Source organism: Ovis aries, chromosome 5 (assembly GCF_016772045.2).
Source record: "Ovis aries strain OAR_USU_Benz2616 breed Rambouillet chromosome 5, ARS-UI_Ramb_v3.0, whole genome shotgun sequence".
Classification (NCBI taxonomy): Eukaryota; Metazoa; Chordata; class Mammalia; order Artiodactyla; family Bovidae; genus Ovis; species Ovis aries.
Genome location: NC_056058.1, coordinates 47,439,034 through 47,460,760, shown reverse-complemented (window position 1 = coordinate 47,460,760; position 21,727 = coordinate 47,439,034). Strand labels below are relative to the sequence as shown.

Here is a 21,727-nt window from a genome sequence, read left to right as displayed (position 1 = left end):
TGACAGTTTTTTCCATGTGTTTATTTCTCATTGACCTATCTTCTTTGATGACATATCTGTTCAAACGTTTTTCCCATTTAAAGACTGGGTTGTGGGGATTTCCCTGGTGGCACCCTTCCAGTGCAAGGAACTTGGGTTTGATCCTTGGTCCAGGAAGATTCCAGATGTTTTTCCTTGTCTTTTCAATGTTCTAATTTTTTGGCTGTGCTGGGTCTTAGTTGCTGTGTCGGCTTTTCTCTAGTTGCAGACAGTGGAGGCTACTCTCTAGTTGCAGTATGTGGGCTTCTCACTGCATTGGTTTCTCTTGTTGCAGAGCATGGGCTTTAGGGCACTCGGGCTTCAGTAGCTGTGGCACACAGGCTCGATACTTGTGGCTCCCAGGCTCTAGAGCACAGGCTCAGTAGCTGCGGCACACAGGCTTAGTTGCTCCACAGTATGGGGGATCTTCCCTGCCCAGAGATTGAACCCATGTGTCCTGCAGTGGCTGGCAGATTCTTTCTAACTGAGCCACGAGGGAAGCCATTCCTTGTCTCTTTTTGAAATTATTTATCTATCTAGTCAGTTATTTTTGGCTGTACTGGGTCTTCTGTAGCAGGGGCTGGTTTTCCTTGTGGTATGTAGGCTTCTCACTGCAGTGGGGTTTCCAGTCGCAGAGCACAGGTTCTACACACGTGGGCTTCAGCAGTTGTAGCACCTGGGCTCAGTAGTTGAGGCTCACAGGCTCTAGAGCGTGGGTTCAGTATTTGTGGTGTATGGGCTTAGCGGCTCCACAGCATGTAGACTCTTCCCGGACCAGGGATTGAGCCCATGTCCCCTGTGTTGGTAGGTGGATTCCTATCTACTGTACCACCAAGTAAGTCCTAAAATAAGAAAAAAGTCTTTCATATGTACCCACATATTTACCATGTAGCACATTCTTCATTCCTTTGCATAAATCCAAATTTCCACATTGTATCATTTTCTTTTGCCTGAGTCACTACCTTTAACTTTGCAGCATGGGTCTGCTGGTGATAGAATGATGAATTCTATCACTTTTTCCATTCCTGGAAAATGATTTCACCCTAGAAAGATATTTCCACTAGGTATGAATTCTAGGCTAATAGGTTTATTTTCAGCACTTTAAAATGCTGTACCATTGTCTCTAGAGTATAGTTTTCTGACAAGTTAGCTATTATTCTTATGTTTGTTACATAATGTGCATCTTTTTCCTCTTGTGCTTTTCAGCTTTTCTCTTTACACACTGTTTTTCAGTAAGTAATTAGGACGTGCTTTGGTGTGTTTTTCTTAATGTCTTTTTTATTTGAGGATTATTGTTGGACTTGTAATGTTATAGCTTTTTCATCAAATTTGGAAAAATTTTGGCTTTATTTTTTTTCAATATTTTTTCTATATCTGTTCTCCTGCCCTTTCTCTTTCTGGAACTCCACTTACTTGTTTGGGAGACTACCTAATGTATCTGGTAGTTCAACAAGGCACTCTTCAACTTATAAATTTAAGTCCTCTGTCTGTACTTAGTTTTTTATACTTTTTATTCTATGTCTTCAAGTTCACTGTTTCTTCTGCAGTATCTAATATGCCATTAATCCTACCTAGTGTTTTTTTTTAGTTACTTTTCATCTCTAGAAGCTTCATCTGGGTCTTTTACATGTCTTCTATGTTACTCATTATGTTTTCCTTTATGTCCAAGGATATTGCTGCTGCTGCTAAGTAGCTTCAGTCGTGTCTGACTCTGTGCGACCCCATAGACGGCAGCTCACCAGGCTCCCCCATCCCTGGGATTCTCCAGGCAAGAACACTGGAGTGGGTTGCCATTTCCTTCTCCAACTCATGAAAGTGAAAAATGAAAGTGAAGTCACTCAGTCGTGTCCGACTGCTAGCGAACCCATGGACTGCAGCCTTCCAGGCTCCTCCATCCATGGGATTTGCTAGGCAAGATTTGTTGGAGTGGGGTGCCATTGCCTTCTCCGGTCCAAACATATTAAAAGTATTTTGACAGCTGTTTTAAGGTCCTTTTACAATAACTCCCTCATCACTGTCATTACTGTACTTGTTCTATCGATTGTTTTCTTCCTCCCAGATTACTGGTTGTATTATACTGGTTGCATTATTCTTTTCTGTACACCAGATCTTTCTTCACCGAATGCAGAGCTTTGTGAGTTTTATGTTTCAGAGTACTGGATTTTGTGTAATCCTTTAAAGAATGTTTGGTTTTACTGTAGCGTATAACTAAGCAATTTGCAGATGAATTTGATCCTTCCGAGTCGTGCTCTACACTTCATTATGGCAGCTCCAGAGCAACTTTATTCTGGGACTACGTTAGTCCTACTACAAAGGGTGTGACCCCTTTGGACTCTATCCAATGTCTCTCCACTCTGGCTGGTGGGAATACAAATTGTGAGTTCTGTATACAATTCAGTTGATTGGCTTGAGGACAGTTTCCTCTGATGCATGTGCAGATCACTATATAATAATAATTAAAAAAAATTGAGATGATTTCTCTAGATCTGGTGTTCTTTCTGTAGCACTTCAGTACACTGCCTCACTCTTCTCAGATTTTAATCTTGGTCTGAACTTGTGAGATTGCCAAACTCTATTTTAATTGCCTTTCCCTGTGGTACAGGCTAGAAACTGCCTCCAGGCAGTAAACTGGGGCAATTGTAGGACTCACCTTGTTTCTTCATTTTTCTGAGGGAGTACAGACTCAAGCTGCCTGCTGTCCAATATCTGAAACTGTGAAAGTGAAAGTCGCTCAGTTGCGTCTGACTCTTTGAGACCCCACAGTCCATGGAATTTTCCAGGCCAGAATACTGGAGTAGGTAGCCTTTCCCTTCTCCAGGGGATCTTCCCAACCCAGGGATCGAACCCAGGTCTCCCACACTGCAGGCAGATTCTTTACCAGCTGAGCCACAAGGGAAGCCCAAGAATACTGGAGTGGGGAGCCTATCCCTTTTCCAGTGGATCTTCCCGACCCAGGAATGAACCGGGGTCTCCTGCATTGCATTGCAGGCAGATTCTTTACCAACTGAGCTATCAGGGAAGCCCTCTGAAACTGTGGTTTTGTATATTTTGTCTGATTTTCTTACTTTTTATGATAGGAGGGCAACTTCTGCGGAAGTTTATCTTTCATGGGCAAAAGTGGAAGATCTTAGCTATGTAACACGTGGTACCTAGTGAATGTGTTAACCACTGGACATACATTATCTCATTTAATCCTTAAAACAATGCTGTGAGGGACATACTTGTATTATCTTTGTTTTATAGACAAGGAAATGAGTCTGAGGGGCTAAGTAACTAGCCCAAGACACCATACATAGTTGGTATGATAAGATACAGAAGTAGGATTCAGATCCCAGTAGTCTAAGCTCTAAATCAGTTACAATGGTTACACTGTATCATAGAAGAGGGAAGAATGATGAAGTCAAGGGGCAAGGAAGATTCTTGGCAGGTAGTAAGATAAAGCAAAAAGAAAAGTGAAGCAAAGGATTTGAACAGACATTTTTCCAGGGAAGATAGGGCCAAAAAACACATGAAAAGATTCTCAACATTAGTAGTCATCTGGGAAATGCAAATTAAAATCACACTATATACTACTTCACAGTCACTATGATGGCTATAATCAGACAGATAATAACAAGCGTTGACAAGGATGTGGAAAATTTGCAATCCTCATACATTGCTGGTGGAATTATAAAATGGTGCAGCTACTTTGGAATACAGTTTGGCAGTTTCTGAAAGGGTTAAACACAGAACTGCCATATGCCCCATCAATTCTACTACAAGGTATATATTCTCAAAAAAATGAAAACATACATCCACACAAAAACTTGTAACAAATGTTCCACTATTCATAACAGCCAAAAGTAGAAACAACGCAAATGTCCATCAACTAAAGACTGGATGAAGAAAATGTAGTATATCTATACAATGGAATATTACCTGGCAATACAAGGAATGAATTATGTGCTATAACATGGAGAAAACTTTGAAAGAGTATGCTACGTTTAAGAGGCCAGTCACAGAAGGCCATATATTGTATGATTCCATTTATATGACATGTACAGAATAGGCAAGTTGATAGAGACAGTAAGTGGACTGATGGTTACCAAGGTTTAAGGGGGGAAGGAATAGGGAGTGACTGCTACTGAATGCAAGATTCATTTTTGGAGCAATGAAAATGAAATTAGATAGTGGTGATAACTATATAAACTTGAGAATATACTAAAAACATTTGAAGTGTATACTTTAAAAGTTTTAACCTTCTCAGTTAGGCTGGAGTATTGGCACTTTTAAGACCTCACAATGTGACAAAATATAAACTAAAGAAGGAGCCCAAAGCCATTTCTGCTTCAGTTTCCAAGTCCACACCTCCACTGACATTTTACCTTCAGCTGTATAGGACAACATTTGCTCACCACTGCGTGGTCGGCTTTTCCTGAGCCTGTAACAGTCAAGGCAGACCCCAAATCCGCATTTGCGACAAACCCAGTGGATGTTGAAGAGGGTTGTTTCACATACATCACACATCTCCCGTACACCTCGGACCGCTCGCTTCCATGCCACTTTCTCTGGTGGAAAAAGGAAGAGGAATACTGTTGGCACTGAGCATCCTGAGCGAGAGCATAAGATCCCAGATCCACTGATTCCCATTCAAGCATTTTGTCTAGCAATTAAACTCAAAGATTCATGCAGTTCGTATTTGTATAATTGTAAGAGAAACAAAATACATGGAATTTCTAATATTTCTGAGCAAGTGTTAGTGAGAATGAATGCCATATGTTGTCACTTAAGATACTATAAAATTTTCAAATTGGGGAAGCTTTAAATGAGAAGATTTTCTCTTAAAGTACAGTACAATATTCCTTGGTCTAGAAATAGGGTATAGTATCTCATAGACATGGAAATACCATAAATGTATGAATAACATGGGTTTAAGGTATGAAACACAACAACCAGTAGCACTTAATCTATTCACAAACCATGAAGTATTACTACTTACTGACACAAATTAGTTCAAAGTGAAGAAAATATTCAGAGTGAACCAAACCCAAATAGGGATCAAAATGCAAATTATGGCAACTGTGCTACAAAAATGAAAGACAAATAGGGAAGGAAATTTTAGTCTGTTAAATGCCAAAGATGGAAAGACTGAGGACTTGCTAGACACAGGTATTGCTTTAGCTATTCAATTTAGCTCATATAGAAGTTTTAGCAGGCTTAATTCATCCATAGAGAATGCTATCTGCCACTCATTCCACACTTCACTTTAAGCAAAAGAAAATGAGTTTCCAACTAGAACTGCCTAGAAGACAAGCAAGAGGGGGCCTTACGGTGTGGCTCCACCATCATCATGGCCTCCTTCTCAGACATCACAAGTTGGCAGAACTGGTCTCCAACATTGGCCAGAATGTATTTCGAGGTTTCTAGGTCTATTCCTTCTGCTAGGGAAGAAGAGGGAATCCACAGGTTCATGGCATCAGGGTCACTTTGCTGGGGACTCAGAAACCCTTCCACTCGGAGTACCCCTTTTCGAGTGAAGATCAACCTGAGATAGGAAGATACACAGTCAAATAGACAGTAAATAGCAGCAACCATGGAAACCAACACCCACTTAAAAATCCTACGACCTAAAAGAAATTAAATGAGACTTAATAGGAATCAGGCGGAGTTAAGAACTTGCACCATATTCGACCAACACAGTATGCACTAATAGAAAGGCTTACTGTTAATACTTATTAGGTCCAGGTTCTTTAAAGAGCTGTCTACCAGTTTCTCTAACCACTTATTCCATACCAGCAACCACACCAGTAAATGTGACCAGAGAAAAACACAGATCTGTGCTCACTGTCACACTTGAAATGCCTGTCGACTTACATCAGGTGAGCCTTTAATGCTTGTTTAATATCTTCTTTCTTTTCAAAACTTCAGTATTATTTTCCTCACGAGGACCTTGCTAACTATTTCATTCAAAAATTCCTGCAAGGAGCCAGAAGAGAGAATTCCCACAAGCTCCCACCACACTATCACACATTGCTATACCTGCCCCCAGGTACTCCATTTCATCTTCTGCTACTGTGGGTGAACTAGCTCCACTTTTGCTCTACACCTTATCCTCTTGCATAGGCATCCTTTCACTAATTCTCTGTTCTACATCTATTTTCCTCTCTTTTTGTCATTGTTCAGTTGCTCAGGCATGTCTGACTCTTTGTGACCCGATGGACTGCAGCATGCCAGGCTTCCCTGTCCTTCACTGTCTTCCTGGAGTTTGCTCAAAGTCATGTGCATTGAATCGGGGATTTTCCTCTCTACTGAATCACTCTAGTCAGTATTTGAATGTGCTATCTCAGTCCCTTTGATCCCACATCCTTCTTCATTTATCTGTTCATAAGAGCAAAGTTTCTTAGGAGATTTGTCTGTACTGATAGTTACCAGTTCCTTTCTCCTTTATTTTCTTTTTTTTAATTTTTATTTTTACTTTATTTCACTTTACAATACTGTATTGGTTTTGCCATACATTAACATGAATCCACCACCGGTGTACTTAAGTTCCCAAACATGAACCCCCTCCCACCTCCCACCCCTATTTTCTCTTAAAGCACAACATTCAGACGTTCTCTCATCAATCTACCAAAACTTTATTTTGGCTGTGCTGTGTGGCATATGACGTCTTGAGTTCCCGACCAGGGATGGAACGCACATCCCCTGCAGTGGAAGCACTGGACAGTGAGGAAGTCCTAAAACTGTTTTCGACAAGGTCATTCCCCACTGTTAAATCCAAAGGTCATTTTTTGTCCTTAACTGACCACACCCAATCACCAGCATTTGCCAGAGTTCATTATTCCTTCCTAGAAACACATTCTTCAGTTGTCTTCCAGAATACCTCACTGGCTGTTTCTTCTCAGTCTCCTTTACTAGTTCCTCCTCATCCTGATTTCCCTGGTAGGTCAGACGGTAAAGATTCTGCCTGCAATGCAGGAGACCTGGGTTCGATCCCAGGATCGGGAAGATGCCCTGGAGAAGGAAATGGCAACCCACTCCAGGATTCTTGCCTGGAGAATTCCATGGACAGAGGAGCCTGGTAGGCTACAGTCCATGGGATCGCAAAGAGTCAGACATGACTGAGTGACTTCACTTCACTTCACTTCCTCATCCTGAAACAGGAGGGAAGAGGGAGGGCACAGACTTTAAGAGAATGACAATAGTCCAAGGACACGACGTAAACTGATTAGAACAAACAGATCCAAGATGTCCGAGTGACTTCCACTAGAAGTTTGAGCCTCAGTATACACTCATCATTCAGGTATGACCTAAATCAAATCCCTTATGATTATACACTGGAAGCGAGAAATAGATTTAAGGGACTAGATCTGATAGATAGAGTGCCTGATGAACTATGGACAGAGGTTCGCGACATTGCACAGGAGACAGGGATCAAGACCATCGCCATGGAAAAGAAATGCAAAAAAGCAAAATGGCTGTCTGGGGAGGCCTTAAAAATAGCTGTGAAAAGAAGAGAGGCGAAAAGCAAAGGAGAAAAGGAAAGATATAGGCATTTGAATGCAGAGTTCCAGAGAATAGCAAGAAGAGATAAGAAAGCCTTCTTCAGTAATCAATGCAAAGATATAGAGGAAAAGAACAGAATGGGAAAGACTAGAGATCTCTTCAAGAAAACTAGAGATACCAAGGGAACATTTCATGCAAAGATGGGCTCGATAAAGGACAGAAATTGTATGGACCTAACAGAAGCAGAAGATACTAAGAAGAGGTGGCAAGAATACACAGAAGAACTATACAAAAAAGATTTTCATGACCCAGATAATCATGATGGTGTGATGACTCATCTAGAGCCAGACATCCTGGAATGTGAAGTCAAGTGGGCCTTAGAAAGCATCACTACGAACAAAGCTAGTGTAGGTGATGGAATTCCAGCTGAGCTGTTTCAAATCCTGAAAGATAATGTTGTGAAAGTACTGCAATCAATATGCCAGCAAATTTGGAAAACTCAGCAGTGGCCACAGGACTGGAAAAGGTCAGTTTTCATCCCAATCCCAAAGAAAGGCAATGCCAAAGAATGCTCAAACTACCGCACAATTGCACTCATCTCACATGCTAGTAAAGTAATGTTCAAAATTCTCCAAGCCAGGCTTCAGCAATACGTGAACCGTGAACTTCCTGATGTTCAAGCTGGTTTTGGAAAAGGCAGAGGAATCACAGATCAAATTGCCAACATCTGCTGGATCATGGAAAAAGCAAAACAGTTCCAGAAAAACATCTATTTCTGCTTTATTGACTATGCCAAAGCCTTTCACTGTGTGGATCACAATAAACTGTGGAAAATTCTGAGAGAGATGGGAATACCAGACCATCTGACCTGCCTCTTAAGAAATCTGTATGCAGGTCAGGAAGCAACAGTTAGAACTGGACATGGAACAACAGACTGGTTCCAAATTGGGAAAGGAGTACATCAAGGCTGTATACTGTCACCCTGCTTATTTAACTTCTATGCAGAGTACATCATGAGAAACGCTGGGCTGGAAGAAACACAAGCTGGAATCAAGATTGCCGGGAGAAATATCAATAACCTCAGATATGCAGATGATACCACCCTTATGGCAGAAAGTGAAGAGGAACTAAAAAGCCTCTTGATGAAAGTGAAAGTGGAGAGTGAAAGAGTTCCAGCTTAAAGCTCAACATTCAGAAAACGAAGATCATGGCATCTGGTCCCATCACTTCATGGGAAATAGATGGGGAAACAGTGGAAACAGTGTCAGACTTTATTTTTGGGGGCTCCAAAATCACTGCAGATGGTGACTGCAGCCATGAAATTAAAAGATGCTTACTCCTTGGAAGAAAAGTTATGACCAACCTAGATAGCATATTCAAAAGCAGAGACATTACTTTGCCAACAAAGGTCTGTCTAGTCAAGGCTATGGTTTCTCCTGTGGTCATGTATGGATGTGAGAGCTGGACTGTGAAGAAGGCTGAGCACCGAAGAACTGATGCTTTTGAAGTGTGGTGTTGGAGAAAACTCTTGAGAGTCCCTTGGACTGCAAGGAGATCCAATCAGTCCATTCTGAAGGAGATCAGCCCTGGGATTTCTTTGGAAGGAATGATGCTAAAGCTGAAACTCCAGTACTTTGGCCACCTCATGCGAAGAGTTGACTCGGAAAAGACTCTGATGCTGGGAGGGATTGGGGGCAGAAGGAGAAGGGGACGACAGAGGATGAGATGGCTGGATGGCATCACTGACTCAATGGACGTGAGTCTGAGTGAACTCTGGGAGTTGGTGATGGACAGGGAGGCCTGGCGTGCTGCGATTCATGGGGTCGCCAAGAGTTGGACATGACTGAGCGACTGAACTGAACTGAACTGATACACTCATCATAACACATCAGCAAAGTGAACTGACACAACCACCAGTGCCATCACAGTTCTGAGGCCAACCATCAAAGACCAAAAAGAGGGCAGTGGCCCAACTCCTGGAAATCCTTGCCCTTTCCCAGGATGACAGAGGATGAGATGGTTGTATGGCATCACAGACTCAATGGACATGAATTTGAGCAAGCTCTGGGAGTTGGTGATGGACAGGAAAGCCTCGCATGCTGTAGTCCATGGGGTCACAAAGAGTCAGACACGACTGAGTGACTAAACTGAACTGAATTTCCCAAAATAGTTGGAATAATCCCCCCATTCATTGTTGTTGGTCAGTTGCTAAGTCATGTCCAACTCTTTAGGACCCTATGGCGTCACCACATGTGGGATCTTAGTTCCCCAACCAGGGACTGAACCTGTGCCCCCTGCAGGGGAAGTGCAGAGTCCTAAACACTGGACTGCCAAGGAAGTCCCCCATCAAGTCATCCTATTTAAATTGTAGCCTCTCTAGCCTCTCCACATATCAATCCCCTTTCCCTTCTTTATCTTCCTCATAGTTAAACTTGTTTTTCTATTATCTGCATCCCTTACAAGCCTCTGGAGGGCTGGAATTAGATGGTTTTGTGTACTGTTTAATCCTCAATGCCCACAACAATGGCTGGCACATATTAAATTTTCAATACACATTTGCTGAATAAGCGAATCCATGCCACATGGATAAACCACTTGGATTTCTTTATTTAAAAAACTAAGGACTCTTGAATGATTTATTAGAAGAAATTTCTCTTCTAAGTTTATCAAGCAGAAGCAAAGTAAGTAAATAGGTATTGTTTGGTAAAAGCAAGGGACATTTCAAGGATTTTCAACAGTTACCCCTATTTTAAAGAAGGTTCACATTATCTCCTAATCTTACTTCCCCTTCTTTCTTAGGGGACTTAAATTACTCTAGCACTAAAGAGGAGTAACTGGTTAAGCAAATCTATAATACACAATGGCATCCTTCTGCTCACATCACTGGTTTCAAATGGAATTCAAGTTAGGAATAAGAACACAGTTCAGGGGGCAGCAGGTGAGACTGTTAAATTTAAATTCTCTTAAGGATGAAGTCATGTATCATTTCACAACCTAAATAACTAATGGGATGGCAGAACCTTAGCACAGACTCTAAGAGCAACGAAGTTTAGGAAAACAAGAAAAAGATGCTGAAATATGTTTACCAATTCAGAGAAAGAGTGGAAGTTATGTATCACTAAGGAAACTGGGAAGGAGATGAAGAGAGGAGTTTGGGTACCTCCGGAAGTGAAAGAAGCGGCAGGCCACAGTGGAATCATCTTGTTCCTGTTCCTTAAACTTCCGATACCGCTCCAGGCGGCACTCACGACACTTGTGCAGGTGAGGGGCTACATTGATGCACGACCCATCCTGCAGGAAGGGCTCTCCGGACTGCTTCAGCTTCTTTACTTTGCTCACATCTTTCAGCACTGACTGGCCCACTGTGAGAAGGCAGAGACAGAAATGGTTGGTCATAAAAGGTTTAAAAGAGATGCAAAAACATGATTCTCCTGAGGACAGACATTGTCCTGACCTGAGTCACTCCTCCTTGCACTGGATGGGCATGAGCCCATCAGGTCCATCCTTGGCAGAAAAGGGGCAGAGGAAACAAAGAGGCTTCAACTGGGAAATAAAAACCATGGAGAATTTGTGGGAAGTACCCCATGACAATGAAACAACTCTGAGTATGGGTGAGGAAAACTCAAGAAGGCAGAAGGTAGCTTCTTGCCACCAGCCCCTCAGGATATGACTGTTCTACTAATCAAGAACTCTTGGGGCTTCTATGGGAAACCAAATCCTAATGAGAATGGTGACTTGCCATTTTCTTAGACACTTGTCTTTACACAATTTCAGACTATAACCTTACTCCACAGGAGTTAACGGCTTTTGAAAGAGATTTAAAACCATAAATATGTGACAGACAGGAGCAAACTGAGGAGTGGTTCTCTTGCTTCATCAACTCTACTAAAGGCTGCTATGTGAGAATAAAGACTAGCACTGAGTAACTCCCCTAAGTTCATTAAAGGGGAAGGACCAAAGGCAGGAGAAATATACTAAGGGAGGAAAGAGTTCCTGACCAAAATTAACAGACTATCAAGACTTTGTGGGATTATCATTAACAGGACAGATATCCCTCTTACAGAGCTGGTTTAGATCAACCCTAACTTGAACCAGATGATCTGATGAGGGATCCCTACTGCACCCTTTGGACTATGTAATTCTATGAGATTATAGGACTTTCCATCAAAAAGAGGGCCTCTGCTGCCCAAGAGCACAGCAAGCATTTGAAGCAAGTGCCAGAGCCAGGCCCATGGATAATCTCAGCAGGATCACCTTTCAAGGGGGCAGTCCGAGGCCGGCCCTTGGGGGCCTGCTTCCCTTTGCCTTTTCCCAGCAACAGCTCAGCACTGCGTTCCCCATTGGGGCCCAGCTTCCCCATCAGGTGTTCTGGAATCCCCTTCAGGCCGGTCTTGGCTTGGAGCTGCTCCTCAGAGTCGCTTAAATCTGACAGGTCACTATTGGTACTGGAGTCTGAGTCCTGTCTGCAAGCCAAGCTTCGCTCATCCAGTGAGAACCTTTTCACAGCTTCAAAAGGAGCTTTGTTCTCCTGTGAAAAATCTGCTGGGGAGGACAGAAAGCTGCCTGAGTGCCTGCCAAAGACGTTACTAAAGGTTTTAAGGAGAGGATTGTCCTGCTGCCCAGGCCCCACAGTTGGCCTCTCCTCTGTGGGGCTAGAGGAGAGAGTAGGCATCTCAATGGGCTGGGTGAGGCCGCTGGTGGGTGAACTGGAGCGGCCATTCCCCATGGCAGAGAGGCTTGGCCCCCCAGTGGTAAGAGCTGAGCCCAGAACACCAGACACCAGTTTGGAGGAGTCAGTTGTGATGAAGAGGGTTTTCTTCTTTGCTAAAGATGCTGAATCTGTAGAGGAGTGAGACTCGGGCCAGCTGGGTGCTGCCTTGGAGGTGACAGTGGTAGCAGAGGAAGAGCTACCTGATGCCTGAGATGCAAAGCTGCTGAAAGGGCTATGTTCAACTTTCTCCACAAATGCCAAGAAAGGGTTAGAAGGCTCTTCTCGGGACAGTTTAGGGGGCTGTAAAAATAGATTTTCATGACTGTCTGGGGTGCGGGCATTTAGGAGGCTCCGTGGGAAGGCTGGCGTGAGGGTGGGCATGGACTCTGCAGGCACTTTCCGATCCACAGAGCTGCCAGCCTTAGAGCCTGATTTAGTGTCTGCTCCAAGAGTGGATCTTCCTTTACAGAGGCTCTCAAGGCTTTGTTTAAATGAGTCTCGACTGGAGGAATCATCAGCCAAATTCTCTGAAACGGTAGTGAAGTAGTTACTGGTGGGTAAAGTTTGGGACATGCATTGAAAAAACAAGTTTTTGGAGAGATCAGAGTCTTTCTGAGACTCTGGTGCTGGGCTACAGCCAAAAGAGAAGCCCAAAGGTTTGTTCTCTGTGGCAAGAACCCCATTGGACTGGCTCCTTCCACTTCCAAAAGTCAAAGCTTGTGATGAACCCGGGAGAGATGCTCCAAATCCAGAAGAGGCCAGGACAGAATTCCTTGAATTCTGAAAAGAAGATAGCCAGAATTAGTGATGTTGGCTTCCTTGACAATCTTTTGATACCTTCTTGGACCTAGGCCAACATTTCTTATGGGTCAATCAATTTTTCTCCCCTACAATTTCAGGAAAACTGCTCTTATAACTGTTACTTCACCAGGAAAGAAAACTGCCACAGACAACACAGAGGGGTCTTTAGCAAGGTGAGACAGAGATGGCAGGATGAAATGATACCCTTGGTTGTTAGCCAACTGACTGTCAAAGCACCAAGAGGCTGTGTAGGCTTCTAAGTTATCTATTTAGAAATGAAGACTCTGTCAGGGAACTGAAGAAAAGGGTTCCCGAATGTAAATGAGCTTTTAGTCTGAAATAGAGTGAAATATTACTAGTGACCCTGTAATATTAATCTACCTCAAAGACCTTAGGGGCTATGGTTAAAGTTTTGGTTGATTTAAGTCATTGCAAATTGCCCACTCTTACAAAAGTGACTTCAGCCCTATGAAAAGCTCATCGTACATTAAGGAAAAAAATCTTTGTCTGAAAATTGCTAAGATGGACTCAAATCAACATAAAAGCTGAATTATCTGTTTCTCTTAAAGTTAGACCTAAAGGTGCTAAATTAAAGAGGCATACCAGTTACTGAACACTTCTGTTATCATTATGATTTAACAAGTCTCCAAAGCGGAAAACTGTAGATACTGATAATACCCACCAACAAAAGCACTCAGCACAACAAACTGGAGAATGAAAAAAAAAATCTTTTTTTTACACCTTAAAAATGCTAACTTCCGCATTTAGATAAACAAGGATGTGTATATAAAAGGGGTTAGAATCACTTTCATATAGTATATCACATACTCATATATGTGGATAATACAGAGAAATATCCATAGGTAGGTACAAGTACTTACATAATACTTATATTCACTTTAAAGTATTAGAAATAAAAATTATTTCATGACTGCTTAATAGATACGGCGTTTCTCTTGGGGAAGAAGAAAATTTCTTTATGTAGTAGTGATGGTTGCATAACATTGTGAATATATAAATGCCATGATACTGCACACCTCAAATTGTATAAATGGTAAATTTTATGCGTTAACTTAATTTTTAGAAATGTAACATATACCAGATAAATGAAAGGGTGGTATTAAAAAAAAGTGAGACTATGTAAGAGGAGTCTACATTAGGACTTTCTTTGAGGGTGGCAAAGAGGCATGAGAACCAGGCAGGCCTTTTAATGGCTTGCCTCCAGGTGACATCTGCTACAGAGACCAGTTCAGGGCATTTCAATAACCTAGTTCATTCTCCTTTTTTCTTTTCCTTCCCACTAACCAAAAACCACTGACTTAAAACTCCTCCAAATAAAAAGAAGAGAATAGACAGACACAGCACTGACGCTATGCTGTTGTTTCACTGGCTGGATCTGTCCAGGTCCCTTGACACCTGTGTGACTGCAAGGAATGAGCTTAAGGATCTCAGGTTTCACTACTAAAGTTACCCTCTAAAAATAAACACACATATGGACTTCCCTGGTGGCTGAGTGGTAAAGAATCCTCCTGCCAGTGCAGGAGACATGGCTTCCATCTCTAATCCAGGAGGATCCCACATGGCCGTGGAGCAACAAGCCTGTGCATCACAACAACTGAGCCTGTGCTCTAGACCCCAGTAGCAGAAACTACTGAGCCCATGTGCCTCAACTACTGAAGTCTGAGCATCTAGAACCCTTACTCTGCAACCAGAGAAGTCACCACAGTAAGAAGCCCTTGCACTGCAACTAGAGGAAAAGACAGGGCAGCAATGAAGACCCAGCACAGCCAAAAATATTAAATAATAAACAAAATTATATAAAAAATACACACATGAATGAAAAATAATTGGATGCTCTTTCTTTTTCCTATAACTGATTAAATTTCAAATCTTTTTCTTATAAGAAAGTGATGACAAACTGATTTCAACACAATTTTTAGGGCAGGAAGTTTCCTGGGGGGCTGTGCCCCTGGTTCATGATGGAAATATCCATTTCTGTACTTTAAAATCATACCCCAAGAGAATACCTAGGCTAACCCACTAGTAAAGTTACTGATACAGTCACAGAAATTTCTCAGACCTGTTTGGAAAATGCCCTCTGAATCCGCACTTCATCTATTCAGCTTTGCTACTCCAAAAACAACAGTATTCAGTGGATCTCTTCGTGAAGCATGTAATATTTGCTCTGTTTTGTAATCCCCATTTACATCTATTCTGCCTTTGACATGGACTTAATTTTAATCAATTTGGGCAATATGATGACTTAAACAGAGGAGAAATCCACATAAGATCCCCACCTAGTTCTCTTGGGAATGCTGGTAAACTAACAGAGAACAAATCATGAAGAGTGTAAACTTTGCATTTACAGGCCTTCTCGTCTGCCTTGGCACTTCATTTCCCTCCCCATCCCTGCACACTAGAGATTAACAAACTGGATCTTCTATGAAGGGGAAGAAGTCAGATGAAATATATATGCCATGTTTTATATGACACTGTTATAAAACAATTCCATTTTAGGACGTGAGCTCCTTCAAATAGGATTTCAATTCTGTTTATAATATACAGTACTTAGCACACAGTAGTTTCTTATACATAATTTATAAAAGTCACTTAGTATTTTATTTGTATTTCATATTCCAGTTTGAATTAATAGCCAATTTGGAAAGAAAATATGACCAGCATCATTAATCATACTTTGGTGACCAAAATAAGAGCCAAAAGACTGTAAGAACTGATTTGATACTGTTTCAAATTTGACTGGGGAGCCAACTTGATATTAACTTTATTTAACAAAAGTTGCATTTCAGCAACAATATATGTATATCAGATAAAGAACCTAGCAAGCTGGATACTACCACAATTAATTCCATCAAAATTTCCAGGTAAGGCTTAAAAGATTAAGTGAAGAGGGGGGGAAAAAAAAAACCTTCTATGGTCATATCAAAGTGGCCCAGCCTCAAAGGAAAATATAGAAAATGATGAACTGAAAATGTGTTGGTAATAGTAGCTTTCACATAGCCCTAATTATAGTGTTCACTGTTTCCAACACTATAATTCATTAACCTTGCCTCTCAAAGGCCTGGTGGAGGGTAAACCACTACATGAACTAAATAGATAACTGAGTTTAAAAGATTCCCCATTGGATCTATTTTAACAACACATTAAATTGGATTGTATAATCAAGTTTTGACTAGCCCAACTGTTCAGGTGACTTTTAAGAGCTGAGAAAGTTTTAAGAATATACACATTTGTCCAACAAGCAGTAAAGGACTACCCACAGAATACAATTTAAACACATCTCAGAAATACTCCTTCCCTATGGCATCTGAGATGCTTTTTAATGTGCTAAGAACAAAGTAGGGTGAAAGTGTGAACCCACATCTTGCAAATCTGCCCCTGAAACAACTCACCTCTCCTGGGGCCTGCGACCAGCTGCCTTTCTGTTTTTCCGGCCCAGTCCCTGTTGCAAGGCCAGTGTCTGAGATCCTCACCGTGGTTGGGGTGGAGCTGGCGGTAGTGACCACAGCTGCTGAAGCCACCATACACTGGCCAACTTGTTCCAGTGTTTTTCCTGCCTCTTTATTTTCGGCTCCACCCACCTCTGGGGCCAAAGGTGTCTGACCTGTGGCTGTAGAATACGGAGTGAAAGGTAGAGGTGTGTCCCCACCCACAGGCTCATCCTGCACCACCAGAGTCCTGCCGTTTTCTTTGGTGTAAGTGGCAAAGCGAATGTTGCGGTTAATCTGGGGGACAAATGTAGTCGGTGGCTGCTTGGTTCTCTGATCCAGCCCTGGCTCTCCACTGGCATTCCCACCTTTCCAGGGCCCTCGGCTTGCCTCGCCTCCATCGCTCCCATTACTGTCTACTTCACCCCTGTCTCCTTTCAATTTCTTTGATGCAGGGTCACACCCAGAGTCCGAAGCACTTTTCCTCCTCCGGCCATCTTTCCCCTCTATGCTCTCTCTCTTCTTCTTTCCTTTGGAAGATTTTACTGCTTTTAACGTACCCCCCTACAAAACAAAATTCAAAAAAGATTTATTACAAGGGACTTTCCATCCTGTGAAAACCATAAACCATTAGCTCTTTCCCATCTCTAGAAGCAGACAATCAAAGCTGGGACAGATTGCCAAATTCCAATGCCAGCTCTAAGACATACCCTTTGTTAAAAAGCTCCAATCTTCCTATGATTCAATTTACACACACATTTTCAAGATAACAGTTACTAGAGGTTAACTCACTTTGCAAAACTTCCCTTAAATGAAATGTACTCCTTTCTTAAATGGACTTTTTTCAGGATTTTAAAAATTTATGGAATATCTTTTATAAAATGGACTGATAAAGCTAGTCTGGGAACTTATTTGCCCCTTAGTGAAAAAAAAATCTGCTTTATTTTATATTTATCTCCTTGTTTGATAGAAACTGGCAAGTATTGAAATATAAAATCTCCTCTATCCAGGAGTCACTAAAAACTGGTGACAACTTAACAATAGGAAAAGGAACATTTATGAGTCTGTGACCAGAGGAAAAGTGAGCCCAACAGAGACAGGTCTGAGTTGCTGTTATGGACACTATAAAGAACACAAATAATTTCTAGGTCTTATTTCAAAGCATTAGATACAAACAGGGGGGAAAACTAAAAAGGCAGGCTACCATAACCAAAAACTCAAATCTCTTAGCTCTTTTAGTAATTTCATCCTATCTCAGGAAATCTTAAAATTTAGCCTTATTTGAAAGGTGAAGTGAAGAAGTGAAGTCGCTCTGGCGTGTCCGACTCTGTGACCCCATGGACTGTAGCCTATCAGGCTCCTCCATCCATGGGATTTTACAGGCAAGAGTGCTGGAGCGGATTGCCATTTCCTTTTCTAGGGGATCTTCCCGACCCAGGAACTGAACCCGGGTCTCCCACATTGCAGGCAGACGCTTTACCGTCTGAGCCACTAGGGAAGATTTGCAAGGTCAGTAACCTTAAAAGACGCAGAATTAAAAGGGGACAATTCCTATCTCTGAGTGAAAACTCTTTCCCTGAGAAGGACAAGAGGACAGGGGCCTGGGACACAGTTAACACTCTCTTAGGCAACTTATACCTGGAAATTCTTAGATTGATATCCTATTATTTCTTTTTAGCTGCATTTAGCTAACTTTCAGATAGTTTCATTTAGATAATGTGCTGGGGTGGCAATAAGCTAGTGACATAGTTATTTGGCTGTTATTATTTACCAGCTTGATTAATCGATTCTTAATTAATCTTGATTAATCTACCCTTGAATACATATAGATTCTTTGTAAAGATCTGTATCTTTGCTGTAATCAATCATTATTATAGCTCTTATAACTGAATTTTTTTCAAATTTTTCATTTCTTCTTGCCAGTTTTCTCTTCATTTTTTTCTGCCTTCCTTTTTTCCCCCTTAATTTCCTTCTGAAAACCTTAACCAAAGCTCAAGATTTACTTGTTTCTCCCATACTTTTGGTAATACTAATCTAAGTTCCTAAATCTTTCATTTAAGAACTGTTTCTGTTTGTTAAGAATTATTTTCATTTGATCAATTAAAAATCTTTTTACCCCTTCTTCAACCTCTATCATCACTCAGTTTGCAGTGCTGTGAAATATTTAAGTACAATCACTGAAATCTCTCCTTTCTTGCTCACTCTTTCCAAGGAAATGAGGTGACCATGGATCTCTAAGAAGCGTTACTGTAAAACTTGGCATATCTGTCAATAATTGTATTTTGCTAGCTAAGATGACAGTCACACCATGGCAAAGCTGAAAAGAGAAGAATCAATGTCTGTTGCTGAAAACCAAAGATCTCACCTGTAACTCCTTCAGCCAACTTACAGAGCCTGGCTCACAGCAATTTCCCTGAGCAACAACGTATATGTATGTCCTACTTATGGTGAGCTACTCACATGTGAGTAGATTAGAACACTGAGACCAGTACTCTCTAGCTATATATGGCACAATCTAAATGTACCTAGCATATAATAGGTGCTTAAAGAACAAATGAAATGAGGAAGGAAATAAAAAAGGGACCCAATACAGCATCAAAGTAACAAGTGTTTTTCAGCCATGTAAACACAGTCAAAAGACTTATCCTATTTGTAATAATATAATATGTAGTAAAGAACTATTAAATTTTACCCTGATTCTTCTTTTCCTACCTTAATCTTGTTTTATCAAGCCAAAATGACTGGATAGAGAAGAGGAAGAATTGTATACCCAGCAGGAGCAGCCAAGAGAGCAATACAAACACAGGTGCTAAGAAAACTATGAAGAATATATGGACAGATGGCTGTCCAAGTCAATGTCCTACTGAAGGAAATTCATACAGGATTCCTTAATTGGTTCAGGCACTGATTTACAGTATGTCTTTTGATGGGTTATGATAATTCTGAATGAACCAAGAGTTGGTCTGATTCACAGAAACTATGGAGTAATCCACTGTGTGCTGAGCACTGAACTAGGCACTAGTTTAGTTTGAACTCTTCTTGGGATATGAAATTTCAGATTTCCTTGGAGCTCACTACCACCTGATGGAAAGAAAAAGAGGATGTAGTTTCTTCTCCATTTCTTATTACTGGGTAGGTCATGAATATTATTACTACTTATTATAGCTTTGTCTATTGTACCTTTTAAATATACCTGTCCTAAAAAATGTAAGAAAAAAGTAGGCCATTTTAAAACAGTTAGGCAACATAACCATGATGAAAAGGGTTTGCTCAGACTAGGTCTCTTTCTCAAGATTACCCTCCCTCAACTAGACAAGACTGTGGTGAGAGCAAGAAATGTACAGTGGTCAGAGCTTGAAACCCAAAGCTATTAACATGGATAACACACACATAATGAAGTCTATGTAACAAGATAATGCAAGCTCATGAGTCTGCTCAGAGACTCACTCCATTACTGTACCTCGCTCTGAGGCGCCGAATTATCCACGAGCATCACATGGATCAATCTGGGATCTACGGACTTGATCTCACCACTCTATAGAAGGAGGGGGATAGAAATTAGAAAAAAGAAGAAAGATTTAATGCCTGCCCACCAAAGACATAATTATGTAATTTTTCTTATGTAATCTATGCAATTTTCTCTATTTGTTTCTACTTCCCTGATAGAATGAAAGCTCCATGAATAGGGAACTCTATTATTTAATTCACTGCTAGAATAATAACATTTGAAACAAGGTCTAAAATATGGTAAGCACTCAAATATTTGTTAAGTGAATGAATGAAAAAATTGAGTTCAATGCCCAAGTGTCTCTTTTAGGGCTACTAATTTCAAATTCTGCATCTCTAAAACCTTCCTATTCTGTAATTAAAAAAAAAAAAAGAACTTCCCTGGTGGCTCAGTGGTGAAGAATCCACCTGCCAATGCAGGAGACATGGGTTTTATCCCTGGTCCAGGAAGATCCTATATGCTGTGGTAACTAAGTCTGTAAGCTACAACTGCTGAGCCTGTGCTCTAGAGCCCAGGAGCCACAACTACTGAGCCCATGTGCTTAAATTATTGAAGCCCTGCCAGTGTCAGAGCCAGATCTCTGCAACAAGAGAAGCCACCACAATGAGAAGCCTGCATACTGCAATCAGATAGTAGCCCAAAGACCCTGCAGCCACGAAGACCCAGAATAGCCAAACTAAATACAAATAAATAATAAAATTTAAAAGAAAAAAGAAACCTTCAGAAAAAAAGCTAAAGGTTTCGGCAGGGGCCTATTTGACAGATACTGTCAGATTTAATGTGTACATCCTTTGACCTGGCAATTACACACTTGGGAATTTATTTCAATAAATAAATAATGTGAAAAATGTATAATGATATATGCTCAAGGATAGTCACTGAGGCATTATTTGTATTAGTAAAATACTGGAAATGATTTTTAAATGTCCATCAATTTTAAATTAAATTAGCTATACTACATCAATTCAGTGGATAGTATGCATCTGATTTTAAAGGATGAAGTAGATTTCTATATATATTTATAGAGAATGATGCTAAAAAGTTAAAAACATAAATCAAAGAACTATGTGTATCATATGATCCCATTGTTAGTACAGTATGACTTATGCAGTTCTTACCTAAATAGACAGTATAAAAATATCATATATACACATAGAGAGAAGGTATTTGGAAGCATATGGAATATATACCAAACTGTTAATGGTGGTTACCACTGTCAGGAGTAATATTTGCCTATGAGAAGGGATGGCTTTCACTAGCTATTTTATATATATGTGTATCACTTGAAATTTATAAATGAAGATTGAATAATTTAATAAATTAAATAAAGAAATGACTAAAATCATTATGCTCATATTACATGTGACTCTAGAGGGCAAGTCTGAAGCCAATTCAAAGGTGTTATAAATACATATGTGTTTGCCTCAAAATACTCTTGTTTTTGATAGATAATTCTCCAGGTAGTTATAGATGCTATGTTTTTTCTAATTATTTCCTTAGAAAACAATTCATTTTATCAGCATGTAGGGGAGAGTGTCATAAGTATTATAGAAGCAAATGCTAACTGATTAGATTTTTAAATAATAAACATTATGAATATGATAAAATAAGAATAGCACTTCACATCTCTATACTGTTCTATAGATTTCAAAGCACTTTTGAATACATCATCTCAGTTCCCAAAACACATACTGTGAGGCCAAGGGTGGTTACCTAATTACCTCTAATTTACAGATGAGAACACTGAGGTTGAAAAAGTAG

The 21,727-nt window shown here is 40.7% G+C and overlaps 1 protein-coding gene across 4 annotated transcripts in view; it reads right to left on the bottom strand.

The window, feature by feature from the left end:
• KDM3B (lysine demethylase 3B) overlaps nucleotides 1-21,727 on the bottom strand; it is a 58,883-nt gene that overhangs the window by 18,556 nt on the left and 18,600 nt on the right. The window contains exons 6-11 of one of the 4 annotated variants that reach the window (XM_042250550.2): nucleotides 19,919-19,993; nucleotides 16,423-17,022; nucleotides 11,755-12,991; nucleotides 10,661-10,862; nucleotides 5,328-5,542; nucleotides 4,383-4,565 (exon numbers count right to left, since the gene is read on the bottom strand). In XM_042250550.2, the coding sequence (XP_042106484.1) occupies nucleotides 4,383-4,565; nucleotides 5,328-5,542; nucleotides 10,661-10,862; nucleotides 11,755-12,991; nucleotides 16,423-17,022; nucleotides 19,919-19,993 (2,512 nt within the window). The remainder of the gene's footprint in view (nucleotides 1-4,382; nucleotides 4,566-5,327; nucleotides 5,543-10,660; nucleotides 10,863-11,754; nucleotides 12,992-16,422; nucleotides 17,023-19,918; nucleotides 19,994-21,727) is intronic. The other 3 variants (XM_027970282.2, XM_042250551.2, XM_027970283.2) reach the window with 3 other exon arrangements.